This window comes from Galleria mellonella, unplaced genomic scaffold, assembly GCF_026898425.1.
Source record: "Galleria mellonella isolate WM207_F2 unplaced genomic scaffold, CSIRO_AGI_GalMel_v1 utg63, whole genome shotgun sequence".
Lineage (NCBI taxonomy): Eukaryota > Metazoa > Arthropoda > Insecta > Lepidoptera > Pyralidae > Galleria > Galleria mellonella.
The window spans coordinates 7,128,615-7,148,458 of record NW_026442130.1 but is presented as its reverse complement, the minus strand read 5'-3'; the positions used below and the strand labels follow the sequence as shown (position 1 = coordinate 7,148,458).

Below are 19,844 nucleotides of genomic sequence, written 5' to 3'. Positions count from 1 at the left end.
CCTTTCAGATAAAAAAAAATCCAAATCGGTTATAACTGATTGTGTTATAAGGTAATAAACAAAAAATATAACCGAATTGAAATAGAACCTATTTCTTTTCAAAGTCGGTTAAAAATACAATTATTAATTTCATTTAATTAATTCATCACCATCATTTCAACCATGATCTGTCCACTGCTGAACATAGGCCTTCCCTTATAGATAGCCATAAGGAACGAGGTATTTGAGGTCGTCACTCCATCTAGTGGGGGGTCATCCTACACTGCGTTTGCCTACATAGGGTCGCCACTTAAAAACCTTTTTTCCTTAATAATATTAATTAATTAATAAAATTATTTGCAGACAGTTAAAATAAAGAAATAAACAAGAATATAATTTACTGCAGAAATAAACAATAACGTGTTATGTGTGTATCTGTTAATATTGTAAAAATTTATAGATTAGCTTTTTAAAAACATCCCTTAATAGCAAGAAAGAAAATTAAGACCAACGGAAAAACATCCGTTCCAGTAACATGTTCAATTTTTTGTACAAACATATGAAAATTTTTAAAATTTATTTTTCAATGATTTCAACTGTTCTAATTGTTGAATAGATTACATAAGAAATGTTTAAAATGTTCGACTGATTAAATAAAAGGTTGAACATACTGGTACGGAGAGCGGGAAACCCTCAATTCTCATGTTTACTTTACCAACGATATACTAATTGAATAATAATACTCAGGGATTGTACAATTTGACGTTAAATCTTACAAGTTTTATTTATTGATAAATTCTAATAGGCAAAGGAACTCAAATATTCATCCATTTTTTTAATATTAATATCTTTTAATATCTATGTACTGAACTGGCAAAAATTTTTACTACTTTAAAACATAAGGATAGTTCTTAGATACGTATTTATTGATTATGTTTATCCTTACTAATTAATTAAATTGATAAAAAGTAACAACGCCTGCCTGCCTGTTTTGATTATGTTCATGACGTTGTTCATGTCTATACATGAAAAACGTCATGAACATAACTAAAACATCATGTTACCTATGGCCCATTACGCGTTGCCACTCCTGAATTCTAAATAGTTAGAATTCCTGTATCAGATATTGCACTGGCTATCTTGGTAAAATGGTGCTAAACATAGGTCAAATGCTAGTATAATATAGCTAAATTTAAACACTACCACTATTCTATATGAACAACAACGCACAACGGCCCAAATGAGAGGCTAAGTGCGGAAAACAGAGTCTTTCTTACATTCTATATGAAACATTATTGTTGTACACGTTCCTATTGTAATGGTAACATTACAACAGGAAATGTGTAAACGTAATATAAAACAAAAAATATAAACATATTCAACTTTTATTAAATAACTTTTTTCGTGTGTATATTACGTTACAGGCTACGTTAGCCAATTCTTAAAAAATATTTTTGCAATCGGCAAGGTTTACTCCCATATTGGTGTCGTATTTATTTTATAACTATTAGTGTTTTTTTTTTGTCTCAAAATCACATTCTTAACTCAATTAAAATCTCTCGTAAACCATAAATGTAAAAGTCTAAAAATTATAATCTAATTGTAAATTGTATTATCGACGCCAATAAATACGAACTTTGAGAACCGTAAATTTCATGATATAATACTGGAAATACACACGTAAAACTACAATATCTATTAGAGTATCATATTTAAACGAAATCTACTTACCACCTATATCAGTTCCTTACTATACGTAGATGGAGAATAGTACGTACCTTTGGTTATTTGAGTCGTATTAATTGTAGAGAAGCAACAATGGCAGCAAAAGTAAGTTAAACTTCATCAAAGCAATAAAAAAATTTATTAGAAAAACCATATGTATAAATTAGTAATTAAGTCGACACATATGATAACTTAAAATAATTATTTTTCAGATTTTCTTAATATCTGCTATTTTGTTCGTACATTTGAACATTTCACAAGCTCAATTTGGTGGCTTTGGTGGTAACCGACCTGGTGATTTTGGTAATAATCGACCCGGTGGCTTCGGTGACAACCGACCCGGCGGCTTCGGTGGTTATCGACCTGAGGCCGGTGGATTTGGACAAGGAGGATTCGGGCAAGGAGGTTTCAGTAATGGTGGATTTGAACAAGGTGGCTTCAATCAAGGAGGGTTTCGCCCTGGAGGAAGAGGTTTTGGACAAGGAGGATTTGGATCTAGCGGACAAGGTTTCGGACAAGGCGGTTTCGGCTACGGACAAGGCGGATTTCCCGGACAAGGAGGTTTTGGTCACGGTGGTTTCGGTCAAGGTGGTTTCAACCAAGGTGGTTTTGGACGACCTGGCTACGGACGCTAAATTAAATAAATTATTAGAAATACACATGTAAAAACTTTTTTAACAATAAATAATAAAAAGTGATTACTATACATCAAGTGTTTTTTAATATTTTTTCACTGCGTTGGCGGCAAATTAGCGCGATTAAAACGTGATGTAGTAATAAAACGAGTCAACAGTTGTAAGAAAAATTCACCAAAACGTACTAATATACCTCTTCTGGTAGCTGATGGAAGCTCTGAATTCACCAATTGAGTTTGATCATTATTTGGTACCAATAAATTCACTCTTGTCGGACCACTATCATAAATAGGAGGTGGATTGTTCAGGAGATTTAAATAAGGATTAACAGGTATAGACTGAGTGATAGCAGTATTAAGACGATACGGCGTAACAGGAGGTGGAGTAATAACACTTGGAACAGATACTATTGGTGGCTCTGATACAGCTCCTCTTAATGGAGGTTGAATAAAATTATTTCGTACGATTGGAGGTGGTGGTGTAATATTCAATAATGGTGTTGAAGATGCGATATTTACTTGAGCAGATGGTATCAGAAAATTAGGTCCTTCAGCAACATTTTCGTAGACAGGCGCCGGAGGAGGAGTAACAGGTACTGGTATGTGTGATACCATTGAGATGGGTGATATTGATGATGGCGATATACTGATCTCATTATTTAACGCTGATGGAAGAGTCACAGGAGCAGGTATCGGTATTATGCCGTTCCCTACGTTAGTCACAAGAGGAATAACAGAGTTTGGCACATTCTGCCTGCCTGGTTCTGCTTGTCTCTTTGTAACAGAATGTCTTCTGCCGAAAGCTCCAAAAGGTCCCCATTTTTCTCGAATAAATGTTATTGGTTTAAATTGAAACGGCTTCAAGGAGATGTCGAAATTTCTCGTAATGCTTATTCCTTGTAACAAAGGCGCACTGTTCACAAACACGAGCCACTGTATAATGACGAATATCGTACATATCTGCAAAAATAAGCGCGATTTTTTATAAGAATAACAATATAATTATAAATATATTCCATAAAAATATTATATTTTCATGAATATACCTGAATTGAACGAGTCATATCGCACTGAGTGTTACCGCAAAAATAAAATATCTAGAAGTAAGTTCTCCATAATAAAACAATTTCGATCTGAATTGAAAGATTAATTAACATAATGGTTTCAAGACCTTTATGTTGTTACAGCAGCACGCTAAGACATCTCATGTTTATAATTATTAGTTCAAGGTAACCCATTATAGCCAACAATAGGTACCCAAATGCCATATAAATCAATATTTTTCCAAGAAGTTAATAACGTTTTACGCCGCAATATTTAAATTCATGTTTTGCCCTTGATTTTCACAAGTAGGTACTAATATCTTTTTTAATTAATATTTCTACCGTTAAAAAACAAACATACGCATCATCTTTTCCAATGAAAATGTTGCTTATAAATTTATATGAACAACAACTCTCACATTATGTCTAAGATTTTATTGTACAAAGAAAGTACAACAACCATAATAAAATTACAATAAATCGACAGTAAAGTAAAATCAATATTTAGGTTGAATGCAACATTTAGTTTAAATCATAAAGGGATATCCATTAATTACAAATTTTTTTTTATTGGAAGTGTTTATTGAAATATTTTTACTGAAAATTCAGATCTGGAGATAAACTAGACTAGACCTAGATAAATATATAACTACAGTAAGTACTCTAGATATGAACTTAATCTATGAACTTTCAAAGACAAAATGACAAAGCCATGAGACAGAGCTAGTAAGAGATATTTGTACAAAATAATATATACCTATAATAATCTCATCCAAGTCAATATAAAACTTTGAACATCGTCTTGTACGATTGTTCATTGATGAGTAAGATAAGTATAGGTAACAATTACCTATGTTATTGTAGTCAATTACACACTACATACATTATCTAGCAATTGTCATGACTGAACCTTTCTATTTCTACTGACAGTATCAACAGTGTGAAAGCTATAGAAATTACTTGTCTAATTACTACAGTATTAGCTAACTTGCAAACAGTCATTGCACAGACACTAAACTTGAAAGGTGTTGAAAAAAGCAGTTTGAGATAATACATAATCATAGAAAAAAAATAATTCATATTAAAAAGAAAAATTGTATTACGTAACATAATTGTGAAAGAACTAGGTAAACTGTGAAACGGTAGTTTATAAAAAGAAATTATTTATGTTTTTTTATAGTAAAAGAAATAAATATAAGTAACCAGTTTTTATATAAAAACTTTGTTTCAACTTAAAAAAATATTGAAACACCAAAAACAAACAAAAAGAATACATAAAATTAATCGAGTACAATAAAATAGTTTAAAATAAAAATTAAAAATAGTTTTATAAAAGTCTTGGAGTTATACAAAATAAGTAAATAATATTACTGAATAAAAAAAACTTTATAATGAAATCTTACTGAAATAAACGCACTAATCGACTAAGCAAGTTGGAATAACTTTATGAAAATAACTATATGAGTCAGGTAAATAAAATTTTTGTTATCAAATATATTTTTTTCTCTAATTGTCTATATCTCCACATAATGAATTTATTTATTTAAGTAAATATTAGTAGAATCTCCTATAGACACGACGATTTAATTATTGTATCAGCTATCCTAAAATATAATTTAGTAATAAAGATTTCACTCCAATGTTAATATAGATGTTTTGATCCTATTTTCTATGATTCACTTTACAATGCACTGATATTTCACGCATCAAACACTATCTTGGTCAATGTCAATTTAACTCTAGATGACGGCATGGTTATTTACTTAACGGTGTAGTAAATACTTCAGCTACTTATACTAATGACGATTTTTATTTTACTAGATATTACAATCTATTTGTCAATATAAATTACTAATTTTAAATAACTATAAAAACAGAACACAAGTCCAATTTTTGCAATTTATGGGTCCAACTTAATAAATTTTTGAGTTCCTAAAATACCAGAAGAAGACTTTGTACAATAGTGGTCTGCGTGAGTACATCTGTCCCATTGATATTTCTGTCGTGAAACAACTGTGTTTGCATAGGCATGTTTCGGTTTGAAAGGTGAAATATAGTAGTAAAATTAAAGGGTACGGGGACATAAGACCATTATCCTCAAGATTGTTAACGCATGAGGAGTACTATGAGAATCACAGAGTATTATGTGTGAGTATTGTGCTGTACATGCACATAAACGATAATTGCCACATTCCATTAAATAAGCCGTTAGCTTGTTAGCTATTCTAAATATGATACAAATCCTAAAGTATATAACCCTGTAGATACATACCAGAAATTTTTATTACTTAATGAGTTTTGATATTGTTTTGAATCTGAACAGCTTCGCTTAATACATTATCAAATTTAATGCATTATCAAAGGTTAATTAACCTTTTTTTCCTTAAAATAAAAATAAAAAAAGGTTAATTTACATTACGAAGATATAAATCTAGATAAATAAAATTAATAACAAGTTTAATATTTAAGGTTATGTCGAAAAGTATCCATTTTTAAACAGCTTAGCTGCAGATAAACATTCTATCTAGATATTATCGATGTAAGTAAATAAGTAACATAATTTTATATTTATATTTTAACTAGTTAATTACCTCTTTGTTTCAGGATAATGAAAATAACAAAACTATATCTAATGATTACCGTCATGATATTCACAGCCAAATGTGAAGCAATATACCTTGATACTTTAATTGAATATTTTGAAACGGCTACCAATGAAATGAAAATAATCTCCGATTACTTAGATGAGTTGTATCCAGAAATGGACGACGATATCAGTCTAATGAATGAGTTATATACAATGTTTGCTGAAAAAACTGAGATAGATCCGTACTATCCGAACTTCGATTCGAAAAAGGCTGGTGACTCGGACACAAGTACGAAACGATCTATAATACGCATGCAATAATATTGTAAGGGATTTACCCTTTAAATGTGGAGGATACCCGCTATAAACAAAATAAAAATACAACCTATATGTGCCTGCACAGCAACATTGTCTGCGTTGAATTTGTATGCCAATAGGTACAAGCGTGTAATTCCTTGTTCTTAGACAAGCATAGACATTTGTTACAAATATACATATATATATATATATATATATATATATATATATATATATATATATATATACAATAACATATGTAACAATAACATCAAAAAATTTATTAAAATTTCTTGAAGTTATTGTTAACAGTCGTATAATAAAGAGAATACAATAAAAAGATTTAACGTTTGACACTTGGTAAAAATCCTTATTTTGTGGTACCTCCAAATGCCAGGAAAATAAAAAATTATAAAGTTCAGCAGTAATCAAAATTATAATTTTCTGCTCCCAATTTCAGTTCAAATCAGTAGGTTTCCGGAATAGATCACGATCTCAGTTGATTGAAAGCGATGATGTGGTCTGAAATGGAGCTCGCGAACCCACGAATAGCTTATTCACGTTTAATTTAAATTAGTGTACATTATATTTGGATGAAAAAACATAAGCAGGGAAAGAGTTCCATTTCTTAGCCATACGCGTGACGAAGGAAACCGCAAAGCGCATCATGCACATAAATGGTATGTCTACAGTGGTATATCGCTCCGTCTGATCATTCGATGTCGAGAGGGTGAAAGAGGAATCAGTTAATGTAAACGTTGATTAAACAAATAAGACTTTTTACACGCTCTTATTTATTCACATTCAGAACACTAATTTCAACGGAACAGTAGTCGGATATTATAAGATTTTGCAGAAAGAAAAAAACAACTATTGCAATCATATCCAAATTTAAATGGAACCACTTCAGACATAAGCTGCATTTATTGCAAATCAAAATCAGTGAAGATATCGCGTAATATATCCAAAAACAAAGGAACTGAGAACCTCATTCTTTTAAAAATCGGTATAATACAAATACACAACTGCGTGATAATACTTCATTAAAAATATTTTAATAGTAATAACTTTTATTTTATTTAAAAATCTCGATGGAAATTAACTAAAATTAAAAATGATTATGAGAACGCCTACTAAAAATACAATATCAAATGTAATTGTTAAAAATTAAAATCAATTCATTCTTTCAGGCGTGTGCATTACTTACAAGTCTTCTAATAATATTTTTTTTATTATTTTGATATTGAATTGAGAGTTCTTGTTTTTAGTATATGTTTTAGTATAAGATAGTTGCGAGTAATTATATTACTAGAAATGCGAGGCTCTTTATTTTCTATAAGATAAATTTAGGAAATCATGTTCAGGAACTTCATAATTTGCTCCCTCATCGCTCCTTCGGCATCAAACTTCGAGATAGGAAGAGGGTTTTCACTTTATAGATAAATAAATATTTTATTGATTAAACTATACATTACAATAAAATCAATTAAATTTTCTTCCTACTTCTAAATTATATAGATATGTATATATTATCCATACAGATGTAAACTAGTCCTTTTTAAGACAAAGTAAAAGTTACGCCTGACAAGCGTGGCAACTACTGGCAAACCTCCCTTTATGGGGGAGGCCTATGTCCAGCAGTGAACAGTTAACGGCTGGTATGATTATGACAATAAATGTTAAAAGTTGTAAGGATATGTTCATGTGTAGACGAGTCTCATCTTTAAACTTATTATCACTTCCCATCAATTAAGATGGAGGTCAGTCGCTAACTCATTAATAACAAAAAAAAATATGTACCTACTACAACAGCGAAGATATCCTTTTCCTTACTAACATATTAAACATGAAAGTGAGGTTGTTTATTTGGTGCCTCTTAAAACTCTAACGACTCGACGAATCACTTTAAAATTTGATACATGTGCACATACTATGCGCAGTATGTGTACCGGCATAGAATAAACCACTCTCTGCTTTCTCGTGAGTATCGAAAGAGGCAATTTATGGTCAAGGGATGGGCAGCAGAGACCCTCTTAAAACATCTTTAAAAACCTAACTGCGGTTGCTAAACCATCTACCAAGCGTGACAACTATTGGCAAAGTTCCCCTTTTGGGGATGGCATATGTTCAATAATAGACAGTTAATGGCTAAAATAATACACATATAATATGAAACAGAGGACAAAGTATACTTTTATCCTGGCTAGTAAATATATATAGGTATATCCCGACAACAGAAATGAAGTCACGGTTAAAACTTAGTGAATAATAATTTTAAAATAATCTATGTTTTAAGTGTTGTAATTTTATTTTAAATAATATTTATTACATGTCACGGCACACAATACGATCGCGTATTTCTACGCATCTTGTCACCATTCGCAGGCGTTTTGTTGTGGACTCATATTGTAAGTGTTGCTCCTTGGAAGATATTTGATAGCTGTAAACATTCGTATCCTTTTCTCTCTCTGACGGTAAATCGTCATTTTCTTTTGATGATACAAAATTATTAAATGCTGATGGCCTTCTCTGGTTGATAAAGGGTCCATGAACATATCCACATTCCAATCTGCCACCACGCAAACGACAACCATCAGACAAGTCGACTTTTCGGTCTTTACTAATCGGCCTTCCTACATTCCTGTTAAATCCACAGAGCAATCTATCGTCTAACACATTACAAAGACTACTATCAAAATCATACGGACAACAGCGGTTTCGATGCTTTTGCTGTAACTTTTCGTTAATTGATTTTCCATTCTGTTTTGCATTTACTGCGGTCTTAGTTTGATTCTTAGTTAATATTGATGTTACTCCATTGTCATAAATACTTTTATCCCTGCAGTTATTGGCTTCAATTAGGGAAAACAAAGTGAAGTAAATCTGTAATTTTACTTATAATTCAATAAAAAATGCGATGTAAATTTTGACCACACTATTTCTCTCTTGCGTTGAAACTACTTAATGATGTTTTGAGCCGATGTCCGCAATTAGACGTGTTTGCCTCTAACTTGATGGAGTTTCATCGGATGATCACAAAATGTTTGTGTTCAGAGATTTAAGATATAGATGTTATTATTGTTATGTGATTTAAATGTAATTAATAGTATTCCATTTAATTATACGTATGTGTTACTGTACTGATGCTTTCCTGAGTAAACATATTGGGAAACTGTAAAGCTCACTCAGTTAATTACATGAATAAATAAATTTCATTAAAATGTTTAAAGTATTCTTATGAAAATATAACAATTAATAATTATAAAATAAACGAAAATATAGATAACGATTAATGCTGTGCTCTAATTTTAGTACATTTTTGTGGCAAAATTGATACGCAAATAAACCAATTACAATTATAATCATCAAAATCGGTTTAAAACTAACTTTCCATAACATACACATAAGAACATATAGCTTGAAAATATCAACCTCTGATCTTGAATGTCCTATCTCTTAGACTGACCGATTAACATTCCGACAATTCAAATGATTCTACCTTACTGAAATCGTGTATGCTTATTCCAATTTAATATTTCATGTAAATGATTATCTTTAAAGTCAAGACGTTTTAAATTATAAATCAACTAACCATGATTGATTTTACATCGCCTCCCAACATTTCTCTTATCAAGAATTCACTAAACTTAACCACTGCAATTAAACGAATGTATGCATCAACAAATGTATGTACCGTTGGCAAAAACGTGCAAACATTATTTCATAAATAAAATTATTAATGCTACTTGTATAAGTATAGCGTTCTTTTATTTTAAAAATCAACCCAAATCAGCTATTAATATCAGTAACGGAATCTTCAAATATGAAATTGAATTAGTCTTATTTAAAAGTAATTATATCCTAACTACTTTTAAATAAGGCTAATTCAATTTCATATCTGAAGATCCCGTAACTATGGCATAGTAAAACAGACAGCATTCGCATAATCATATCATGCGAATGCTATCTGTTGGAAGCCTCGTTGGCAACTGTTAAAACTGTTTGCTTACTTTTCTTTTAAAATTTTTATTATAGTTGTATCTTTCATTTGGTTCTTGACCACCGGGACTAGATACAACAACCCTCGGTATATTAATTAGTTTTCCAGATTTAGTATTAACCAGGGAATTGTTCAATTTGCTTTCTTTTATTTTTAAATATTTTAAAGCATTAGTTGTTTTTGAATTGTTCCTAAAAGTTGGATATATCTGGTGATTACCATTCTTGAGAAATCGTTCTGATAACTTCGATTTTCCTTTATGAGCACCTACTAAATTAGTGTCATTAAAATTTTTAAACTTAATACTTATGCCTGTCTTTGGCAAATTAATTTTATTGGATATATCGCTCCCAAATTTTGCACAATTCTTATTCTTCTTTTTCTTATCAAAAATATTTAAAGAGTTCTTTTTTACAGATTTAGTAGTTGATCGTGCCTTTTTAGGATTATCTTTGTCAGTAGTTTTTTTTTAGATATTTCACAGTTTTACGACGCAGTTTATTATAATTTTGCATTCTTGCATTATGTCAACTAACTTTTTTTATCAAGATTTTTGTTCTTAAACTTAGATTTACTAAATGAACCAGATAAAGATAAATATCCTTTTTTATAATCATTAACAAAATTTTGCAATATTTTCCCTTTAGAGCCAGTAATTGAAAAAATCTCTATCAGTTCACTGGTATTCTTTCCTTCAATTAATTGTGTATCTTTAATAGATATATTTACTTCTGATAGTTTTTTCTTATTTCTATAAGTGTCATAATACTAGATTTTCGTTTAGTAAATGGTATGAGTTTGTCTTTAACGCTGCCAAGATTTCTTTCGGCAATTTCAAAATCGTCCTAACGCGGAACGAGAACACCAAATATTTGCTTTTTAATACATTTTTACTCTTCTACACAAACATTTACAGAATTTTTGTATCCCAGCACGAAGCCCATACTTATAACAACAAATATCTTGTTTTCTTTTACCTTTTATTAATTTACCATCATTTGCATGTCCTGAATCGAATTAATGAAGGAAGAAGAGACTTAAGAAAAATATTATTTTAATCTATGTAACTACGCTAAACATAAAATTCGAACGTACTTTTCTTCAGACGAATATACATTTCATTGTGAAACTAACGTATTACTGTTACATTTAAATTAAAGCACGTTAAACTTAAAAATTATATTTTCAAGATTGTTATATTATTCGTAATTGTGTATATAATCTTATATTTTTTACATTGAAAAATTGAGTTTATTTTATAAAGTTACTTGGATAAAGTAAAATGAAATCTTTATTTTTTTTAATAGTAAAAGACAGTAAAAAAGAACATAAAAATATTGTAAAAAAAGTTTTTAATAAAACCTTATATCTTTTTATATCTGCTGCTAGCTGAACATTCCACATTTATGCAAGCATGCTACTTATTCATAATTAATATTAAAATTGTTTCACTTGACAAAAAATACGATAATATATCAATACTTATTAATTCTGTCACCGTTGATAACTTGCAGACTATGTTTCAGTTTGAACCAGTAAGGTAAATATCTAATACCTATACCTTTGGTCTATCAAATCTTCATATTTCCAAAATACTAACTACAAATATAAGTACCTAAGTAAAGAACCCTTGTAAAAGTTTTCATATTTACATATAGCAACATCTGCTATACATTGATTAAACATTTAGTTTTTTATTTTATTAATAATAGCAGCACATAATGCCACCAGTACAAGAAATAAAGAATATTAATTCTGCATCCAGTGACCGAATCTATCAGAGTTTATTTGATTTCATGGATCTACAATGCCAATAATATTATCGGTAAGTTATTAAAACTGAACAAACACTTTATTCTCTTTATAAACAATATAGTTAATAAAACAAAACAGCTTATATTAATATTTAACTTGGTTTCAGAAGTGTTTAATTTTTCTAGAAGCTATCATAATAAGTGACTGTGCTCCAAAACTTGGCCCATTAATGATTGATCCATTACTTATAGAAGCCAACGAAACCTTAGCTGTATCGAATTATGAAATAAATTTAAATAATAATACAATAAAAAGAAATATACAAAGAAGTGTTAAAGAAAACAGTAAAGAAGTTAAAAAAAAGTCTTGCTTGGGATACGAATATGATGAAACGAAATGCAGACATGTGAATAGTAGAATACTCTGCGGTTACAATAAGAATATAGGAGAAATAAAAAGAAAAGATCAATTTATTGATTTGGGTAATGGATGTCGAATCCATAGGGATAGAATAGAATGTGGATATATTATTGGACCATTTAAAAGTTTTAGATGGCCTTCTGTAGACAGTAGTGTACATAAAGAATTAAATCTTATAACCACAGGGGCATCTAAACAGGTTAAAGAAAATAAATCCCTAAAAAAAATTTTAATAGAAGAAAATAAAGAATCGGAAAAAATAATAACAGAAAAATCTAACCTAGCATAATATTTCGTCAACTTTATTAAATGCATCTAATAACAGAGAAACAAGGTTTTTATCAAAATTAATAAGCTCCTCTACAAGTACAGTAACATCTAATCCAACAGTTAGACCTAATGAAGAAATCATTACTACTAATGCACCACTTCGAGTATCAAGATATGTTAAAAAACAGACTATATACTTTGTATCATGCAAATACATTACATACATAGATAATTACAGATATATAATTAATGAGGTATGTTTGATAATTGGTATAACATCCTATCAACATCCCACTCCAGATCATAGGTTTTTCCCTTAAGTAGAAGATATTAACTTACCATTATGATATATCGTAATAATGGTAAACTCACTGGCTTTTATTTCTACTTTACTTCTCTTGCACTTTATTGTTCTACTTTTTAAATGACAAATTGCAGTCTTACTCGATTACCACATGTTTTACCATATGCTTGATCATAGAATTAATCTCTATGTATATAGTTTGTACTACGGTCCCATGCTTGACATTTTTTTTAATTGCTTAACAAATAATACCCTATATAGAGAATGTTAGGTACTATCCTTAATCTATGGATAATACTAGTATCACAAAGCATACCTATATAAAATATTAAATATCTAGATCAGCGATCGTCAAGCAGCGGTCACAAGAACCTTGTGGCCCATTGCCTGTTTCGTCAATGTAAACTTTTGTTTTTTACTTTTATTACAACTTCTTAAATTTATTATATTTATAAATATTTTATTTGAAGCAGTCTTCTTTGGAAATACCGTGAGTTATCAAAAAAATTTATTCACATTTTTATTACCATCGGGTTCGATTATCACAATTATGCACAAGTGCCACCCACCTATACTTCATTTCACTAAATGGCCCTTGCCTGTTAAAAGGTTGCCGACCCAGATCTAGATCGTAGAAAATTAAGGATAATACCTACGATATATAAATACTACTCGTATATATAACACGTTATATATAGATATATAAATAATTTTGTCTTAATGTGAATATAATAACAAACAATGCAGCAAAAAATTTAATACCTAACGATAATCTAACATAAAGTACAGAGTTCATTTTTTAGACAATTTTTGAACTTAAGAATTATACGATTGGTTAATAACGATAAATCACACCATGCTCCTCAATCTACGATATCGTGGCACGAGAAACTACCTGAAGACATTATCCAGAACACCCGTATATTAAAAATACGATCTGTATTCCAATATCATGTTCTAATTCATATAGACTAAGATTTAACCCCTCCAGAAACCAAATATCATTAAAATCTATTCAATAGATTTTATGTGAAAGAATAAAAAACATGGGCATATGGATGGCCGTACATCCTCCCAAATTTCGCGTTTATAATAGTAGTAGAATGTTAAGACACGAGATATTTACGTATATCAATCATTAACCGACCATTATCAAACATCGCATTTTAATTAATGTTAGCCACCTCATATGGCGATTTTATTTTGTAACACAGGGGGCAAACGAGCATGTGGGTCTCCTGATAGTAAGTGACTACCGCCGCCCATGAGAACCCACAACACCAAAGGTATTGCAGGTGTAAAAGCATTACTGCCGGCCTTTTAAAAAGGAATATGCTCTTTTCTTTAAGGTTATGATATCGTATCAGTTCGGAATTACTGCTGCTGAAAGTTGATTTCAAAGAACGGTTGTCCGTGGAAAAACGTGCCCTGAAAAAAGGCACGTTGTGTGCGGATTGTACGGTCAATGACAATGTTACTTCAATTACCAAAATAAAAATTATTGTAGTTTATCGTATTACTATTATGATATACTAATCAAGTCTACGACTTAATGCGTGTTACTGGAATATATTAATTGGCTAGAATAAAAGTGGCATACCTATATGTGCTTCTCCATGTCCAATGAGTTTTACTTATACGAAATTCAATAATAACTTAATAAGCCGGTAACAAACAAATTCACTTTCATATTTGTAATATTAGTAAGTACTATGCATTTAATAATTTAAAATGTTATTGAAACTGATTTCTATATGGATGTCAAAGCAATGTGTTGATCATTTTGTCCAAGACATAAGTATATGACTAAAAATTCACACTTATCTGCAATAATGACCGTAATGGTCAAATAATAAGAAATATTATAATTGCCTATTAGTCATTATTCGACCATTTGCATACAAATAAAAAACGTTATAATACCACAGTATACAGAACTGTATATAACAATATCATGTTTTCCACTTGGAATTATTGTCAAACAGCTTAAATTATTATAACCCTGCGGCTTTTTCGAAAGAATTAAAAATAAAGCAAATTCTATTAAAATCATCTTGTTGCATAATAATTATTCATACAGTTTATTACATTTTATCATTAAATTATTACGAAACGCGTATTACAAAATTTGTATATATGGACCCCCAAAATCTTTAATTCGACGCATAGAAAACAAACATTTACCTTCCAACAAACTTAAGATGAATTTGTACCTTTGCATGTAAATATTTTATGGACATAAACATTTTAAGTAAATTCATAAATATATCTCTACATTTTTTTGCAAAAATATGTTTATATGACAATTCTTTAATACTTATACTAATAGTATACTGAACTTATAAAGTGGTTTTCATACAAAAAAATGTTGCACATATATACTAAATGAAGGATAGCTCAGTGTCGGTTATTTACCTGTGATTAGTCATTGAATACGAGTCGAGATGGTATAAATAGGTGTCTCTCGCCCCATGAACACACATTGTTTTGCAAGGACGACAAAATGAACGCCGTAAGTAGTATTTTTATTAAGCGATGGAAAAAAAATTATTTTAATACAGATCAGAGTTGCTAATAAACCAGTAACTTAAAATTTCTACATTAGTTTTAGAAAATAACACGTAGGTGTTTATGCGCAGTATTTTGTAAACATAATCCTAAGACAATCATAATACTATATGTATTGTAAGATTCAATATTTATTTCAGTATATTTAGGCAAACTTCTTAATTGATATTAAGTTAGTAATAAAAAAACACATTTAATCATAAATCTATTGCAGCGAATTCTGTAAAACATTTATTTTAATGTAACAATCATATACATTTAAATATTAAAATATACTGCCACAATATAATATTCAGCTATAAGCTAATTAAAACTAGTTTTCTATGCCATATAATAAATATAAAGTCAACATTATTATGACAGAACGAAAACATATTTCTAAATCTGAATTTGTTTTATCTTTTTCAGTTCATCGGTCTATGCTTCCTATTTTATGGTAGTATAGTATTAACAACTGCATTACCTCTTGAAGAACAGCGACAAATTGAAGCAAATGCTGAAACACTAGAAACGTCGGAAACTCATTGGCCACGTTACGGTGGCGGATATGGTGGCGGATACGGTGGTGGATTTGGCGGTATCGGTATTGGATTTGTAAAGATTGGCGGTATTGGTGGTTTTGGCGGTTACGGTCGTGGATTTGGTGGTTACAGAGGTGGATACGGCGGTTATGGAGGTGGGTGGGGTGGTGGTTATGGGGGCGGATGGGGTGGCGGTTATGGGGGTGGATGGGGTGGTGGATTCGGTTACGGATACGGTGGTTACAGAAGACATTACTGGGGTTGAATTAATAATATCTGAAATAGTATAGGTTTTCTGTGATTAAATTTGTTAATAAAGTAATTACTTCTTGTTTGTTTCTTTAACAACCTCTGACAAAACTGATTAAATCATGGACTATGTTAATAATCAGTACTTATTCTCTGCATATTTACTATATGCTATAAGAATTATTATTATTATTAGAATAAGGAGACAAAAATAATTAGAACATTTATAAAAAAATAAGGTTCTTTTGAAAGTTTTAATAAATATAGTGGTATGTACGAATCAATGTTTTACAAATATACTTAAGTATATACGAAATTTCAACATTATTTTGTTTTATTTTTGTTTTATATTTTGCTTTATCTATGCAAAATTAATTTCTTTTAAATAGATAGCAACTAAAAAGTAGGAATCAGAAAACACAGTTGTACTGTGATAATGTGTGCGTCTGTAGTTACGATTAGTGCGGGAAAATAGAGTTTGGGTACTGATGCGTAATTGAGACGGGATGAGATCAGATCATAGTGAGAGGGAGGGAGTGTCCATACTGTAATTTAATACTATTACTTATACTGTGCCATAAACATTTCGTTTGCACTGTTCCGTATTGAAAACTAAAACACTACTATTTCGACTAAAGGAATAATAATGTATGCAGTTGTACCGGTTTGAGTAAATTTTTCGTCTCAAAACCTATTACCTAATATGCATCTCATATTGGGTTCCGGATTTCATAATCAATATTCAAGAAATCTCAATACAGTATTCGAATTAAAAATGTAATCCTTATTAAACTTTAAAAAAGCAATAAGATAAACATATTTTTCAGCCGATTCCAAAAAGAGGAGGTTCTCGGTTATACAATATCTTCGCTTATTCTAAACCTATTTTAAGGATTTTGTTTTTAATTCCATATTAGTTTCATAGTAATGTCATTAAAATGAGCTCGTATTTTCTTTACGAATGTCAAATCTTGTCAATATAGATCCCATTTTACAATTGAATTTCAACCAATAGGTTACACAGTCATGCTAAGAGTGCCTTGGAAAAGGCCTATGTCCAGCAGTGGACTGCATTAGGCGAATTGTAATGATAATTACACTGTCAAAAATGAATGAATAGATTATGAATTTACTAAACTATTTAGTAATGCACTTTCAATTTCAGTAAAATGTATTTTTTCAATTCAATTCTATTTATTTATTACATTCTACAATATTATTATGAAGGATTGATAAAGTACATTATAAACCTTGTCGGGCACAGCAATTAGAAGCAAGAAGGGCATCGATCCTTAAATTTTCATAAAGATTTCTTTAATTAAATAATTCAATTTCAAATTCATCAATGTAATTAAATTCCAAATAAATTTAATGATTTTAACGATTTTTTTATTTTCATATGTTTTATTTTAATTTAATGCAATTTAATGTAGTTGTTCATATGTATATAGTTATATACGTATAGTTTTAGTTAAGCTTATCTTTGTATTACCCTATGATCCTAAATATAAGTCTACTATAATATTTGATACTGCACCTACCGCTTATAATAGATAAACATTACAAACATTCTCTTTAGTAGATAGTAAGTAAGTAAACTTCCCAATAGGGGGAGAGCTAGCTTCACCAGTGGACAGTTAACGGCTGATACAACGATGAAGTATGTAAAGATTATCCCGTTTCCATACTCATAAGGTTTCTGATATATATAATGCCAATATAGAGAACCCTCCTTGCATAACTAATCAATTCAAATAATTCATGTTTTATTAGTTAAACAAATAATAAATGTGTACATATTATCGATGAGTACGTACAAAGGAAAAACCAATAAGATATATTTACGCTGCTCAAAGATGATAATATGACTATACCTAATCTATATTGATATTATTTTAGAGGTTATGGTCGATCTGCAGTTTATAAAAATTATATAGGTATACCTGTTTATTGTGTAATAGAAACGTCTTGGTGACAGCAATATAATCGAAAAAAGAATAATAAAGAAATTCTATCAACATGTGAAATTGTGTATTTATTTTATTATTTTATTTAACAGCTTTTCCCATGAACTACTATATGTGGCATGTTTTCGCGTGGGAAAACCATTAAATTTGTTTGTATTGGCTAAAGACGGACTGACCAAAAATATTGTACACTACATTGCGCTGAGAGGTTAATAATTGTTTATTTTTTTAATTGCCATAATTATTAGTAAAAATATTAAAAAACAACTATTATCGATGTATATATAGTTATCAGGAATTGTAATTTAATATGTATTTATTACTTTAATAAAGAATAATTTATCTACTTAAATAAAATATACTTTAATTGTTTACAAAGTTCCTTCCTCTTTCAATTGTTATTACATCCCATACTTATCACACATCACACACTTATAATGTTAGCTATTTTTATTAAAGTAACAAATTATTTTCAAACAACTTAACAAATTATAAAGGAAGATGTTAGTTAAAAACCAGTAAATAACAAATACGATAATAATCATATATGCCTAAATTACATGTCATTTGCCAAGATCTTGGAAATTATTCCGTCAAAATCCTTTCAGCTATTTTCTCATGACAAGTAAACAAATAAATATCATTTCTTAAAATGCCAAACTTGTGTTTCACTGCTTACTTAAGGGAAACTTAGGAATTGAAACCTTAACTTTCCTTATAATGAAACTCAATTTAGAGAGTTTTCAAGCCGTATAATTTTATTAACTGTAAATAGTTCTAAAGAAAACTTTACATAGGTAGTCATTTGTTACAATGCAATCTCATTATTTATGATGATTATTATGAATATAAATTATATCATGTAAAATAATATTTAAATTTCATCATCTAATCTACCGTTAGTCTTTTTTTTAGCAACTTAAATACCATACGGAAATAGGTGCATAAACTTTAAAGATGTTTTTCTTATCTTCAAAATATCAAGGACTAGCAACTCGCCCCGACTTTGCACGGGTGCAATGCTGATACTAATTAGCCCTGCCATTACATTACAACATAACATTACAAACCTCTAATATAATCAGTATTCCTCTACTATATTACGCATGTATTATACATATAAACCTTCCTCTTGAATCGCTCTACCTATTAAAACCTCAGATTAAAATCCGTTGTGTAGTTTTAAAGCTCTAAGCATACATAGAGACAGACAGACGAGAATCGACTTTATTTTATACTATGTAGTGATAGTGCAACCTTACGATCTTTATGTTAGTGCATTTTTATTTTGTAGGCCCACACACAGCAATGATTTCTAATATGTTTAAAGAAATGTAGGCTCGTATGATTGTGATGTATGACATTGATGTTTCTATCACAACGGCAACACTTTCATTTGACATTAAAAATTTATTTCAGGTCAAATTTTTAAAATTAAATATTAATATAAACTGTTCACACGAGAACGGGTATTTTTAGCCCTTTTATTTATAAATATATTATTATTTTATTATATATTTTTAAT

At 29.8% G+C, this 19,844-nt stretch overlaps 5 protein-coding genes across 7 annotated transcripts; 3 read left to right on the top strand and 2 right to left on the bottom strand.

The window, feature by feature from the left end:
* The first annotated feature begins 1,690 nt into the window (after window positions 1-1,690).
* On the top strand, window positions 1,691-2,410 carry LOC113521927 (uncharacterized). The gene is made up of 2 exons (XM_026907596.2): window positions 1,691-1,809; window positions 1,917-2,410. Exons 1-2 carry the CDS (start codon window positions 1,798-1,800, stop codon window positions 2,337-2,339), a joined length of 435 nt encoding a protein of 144 aa, XP_026763397.1. The 5' UTR covers window positions 1,691-1,797; the 3' UTR covers window positions 2,340-2,410.
* A 24-nt stretch (window positions 2,411-2,434) lies between these two features.
* Window positions 2,435-3,435, bottom strand: LOC116413051 (uncharacterized). Its single transcript, XM_031909841.2, has 2 exons — window positions 3,385-3,435; window positions 2,435-3,298 (listed from the first exon to the last, which is right to left on the bottom strand). Exons 1-2 carry the CDS (start codon window positions 3,400-3,402, stop codon window positions 2,435-2,437), a joined length of 882 nt encoding a protein of 293 aa, XP_031765701.1. The 5' UTR covers window positions 3,403-3,435.
* Window positions 3,436-8,568: 5,133 nt separating this feature from the next.
* LOC116413052 (uncharacterized) lies at window positions 8,569-9,894 on the bottom strand. 3 transcript variants are annotated; one of them, XM_031909842.2, is made up of 2 exons: window positions 9,858-9,894; window positions 8,569-9,148 (listed from the first exon to the last, which is right to left on the bottom strand). In XM_031909842.2, exons 1-2 carry the CDS (start codon window positions 9,885-9,887, stop codon window positions 8,591-8,593), a joined length of 588 nt encoding a protein of 195 aa, XP_031765702.2. In that variant the 5' UTR covers window positions 9,888-9,894; the 3' UTR covers window positions 8,569-8,590. The 3 variants fall into 3 exon arrangements, 2 of the variants coding, with proteins under 2 accessions (XP_031765702.2, XP_052755799.1); XM_052899839.1 differs by lacking the exon at window positions 9,858-9,894 and adding an exon at window positions 9,653-9,708; XR_008253435.1 differs by lacking the exon at window positions 9,858-9,894 and adding an exon at window positions 9,765-9,852 and having other exon boundaries at window positions 9,063-9,148.
* Window positions 9,895-12,047: 2,153 nt separating this feature from the next.
* LOC116413078 (uncharacterized) lies at window positions 12,048-12,963 on the top strand. The gene is made up of 2 exons (XM_031910019.1): window positions 12,048-12,090; window positions 12,187-12,963. The coding sequence occupies exons 1-2, from the start codon at window positions 12,073-12,075 to the stop codon at window positions 12,727-12,729; spliced, it is 561 nt and encodes a 186-aa protein (XP_031765879.1). The 5' UTR covers window positions 12,048-12,072; the 3' UTR covers window positions 12,730-12,963.
* Window positions 12,964-15,385: 2,422 nt separating this feature from the next.
* On the top strand, window positions 15,386-18,379 carry LOC113521969 (keratin-associated protein 19-2-like). The gene is made up of 2 exons (XM_026907667.3): window positions 15,386-15,526; window positions 15,991-18,379. The coding sequence occupies exons 1-2, from the start codon at window positions 15,518-15,520 to the stop codon at window positions 16,366-16,368; spliced, it is 387 nt and encodes a 128-aa protein (XP_026763468.1). The 5' UTR covers window positions 15,386-15,517; the 3' UTR covers window positions 16,369-18,379.
* Window positions 18,380-19,844: the final 1,465 nt, after the last annotated feature.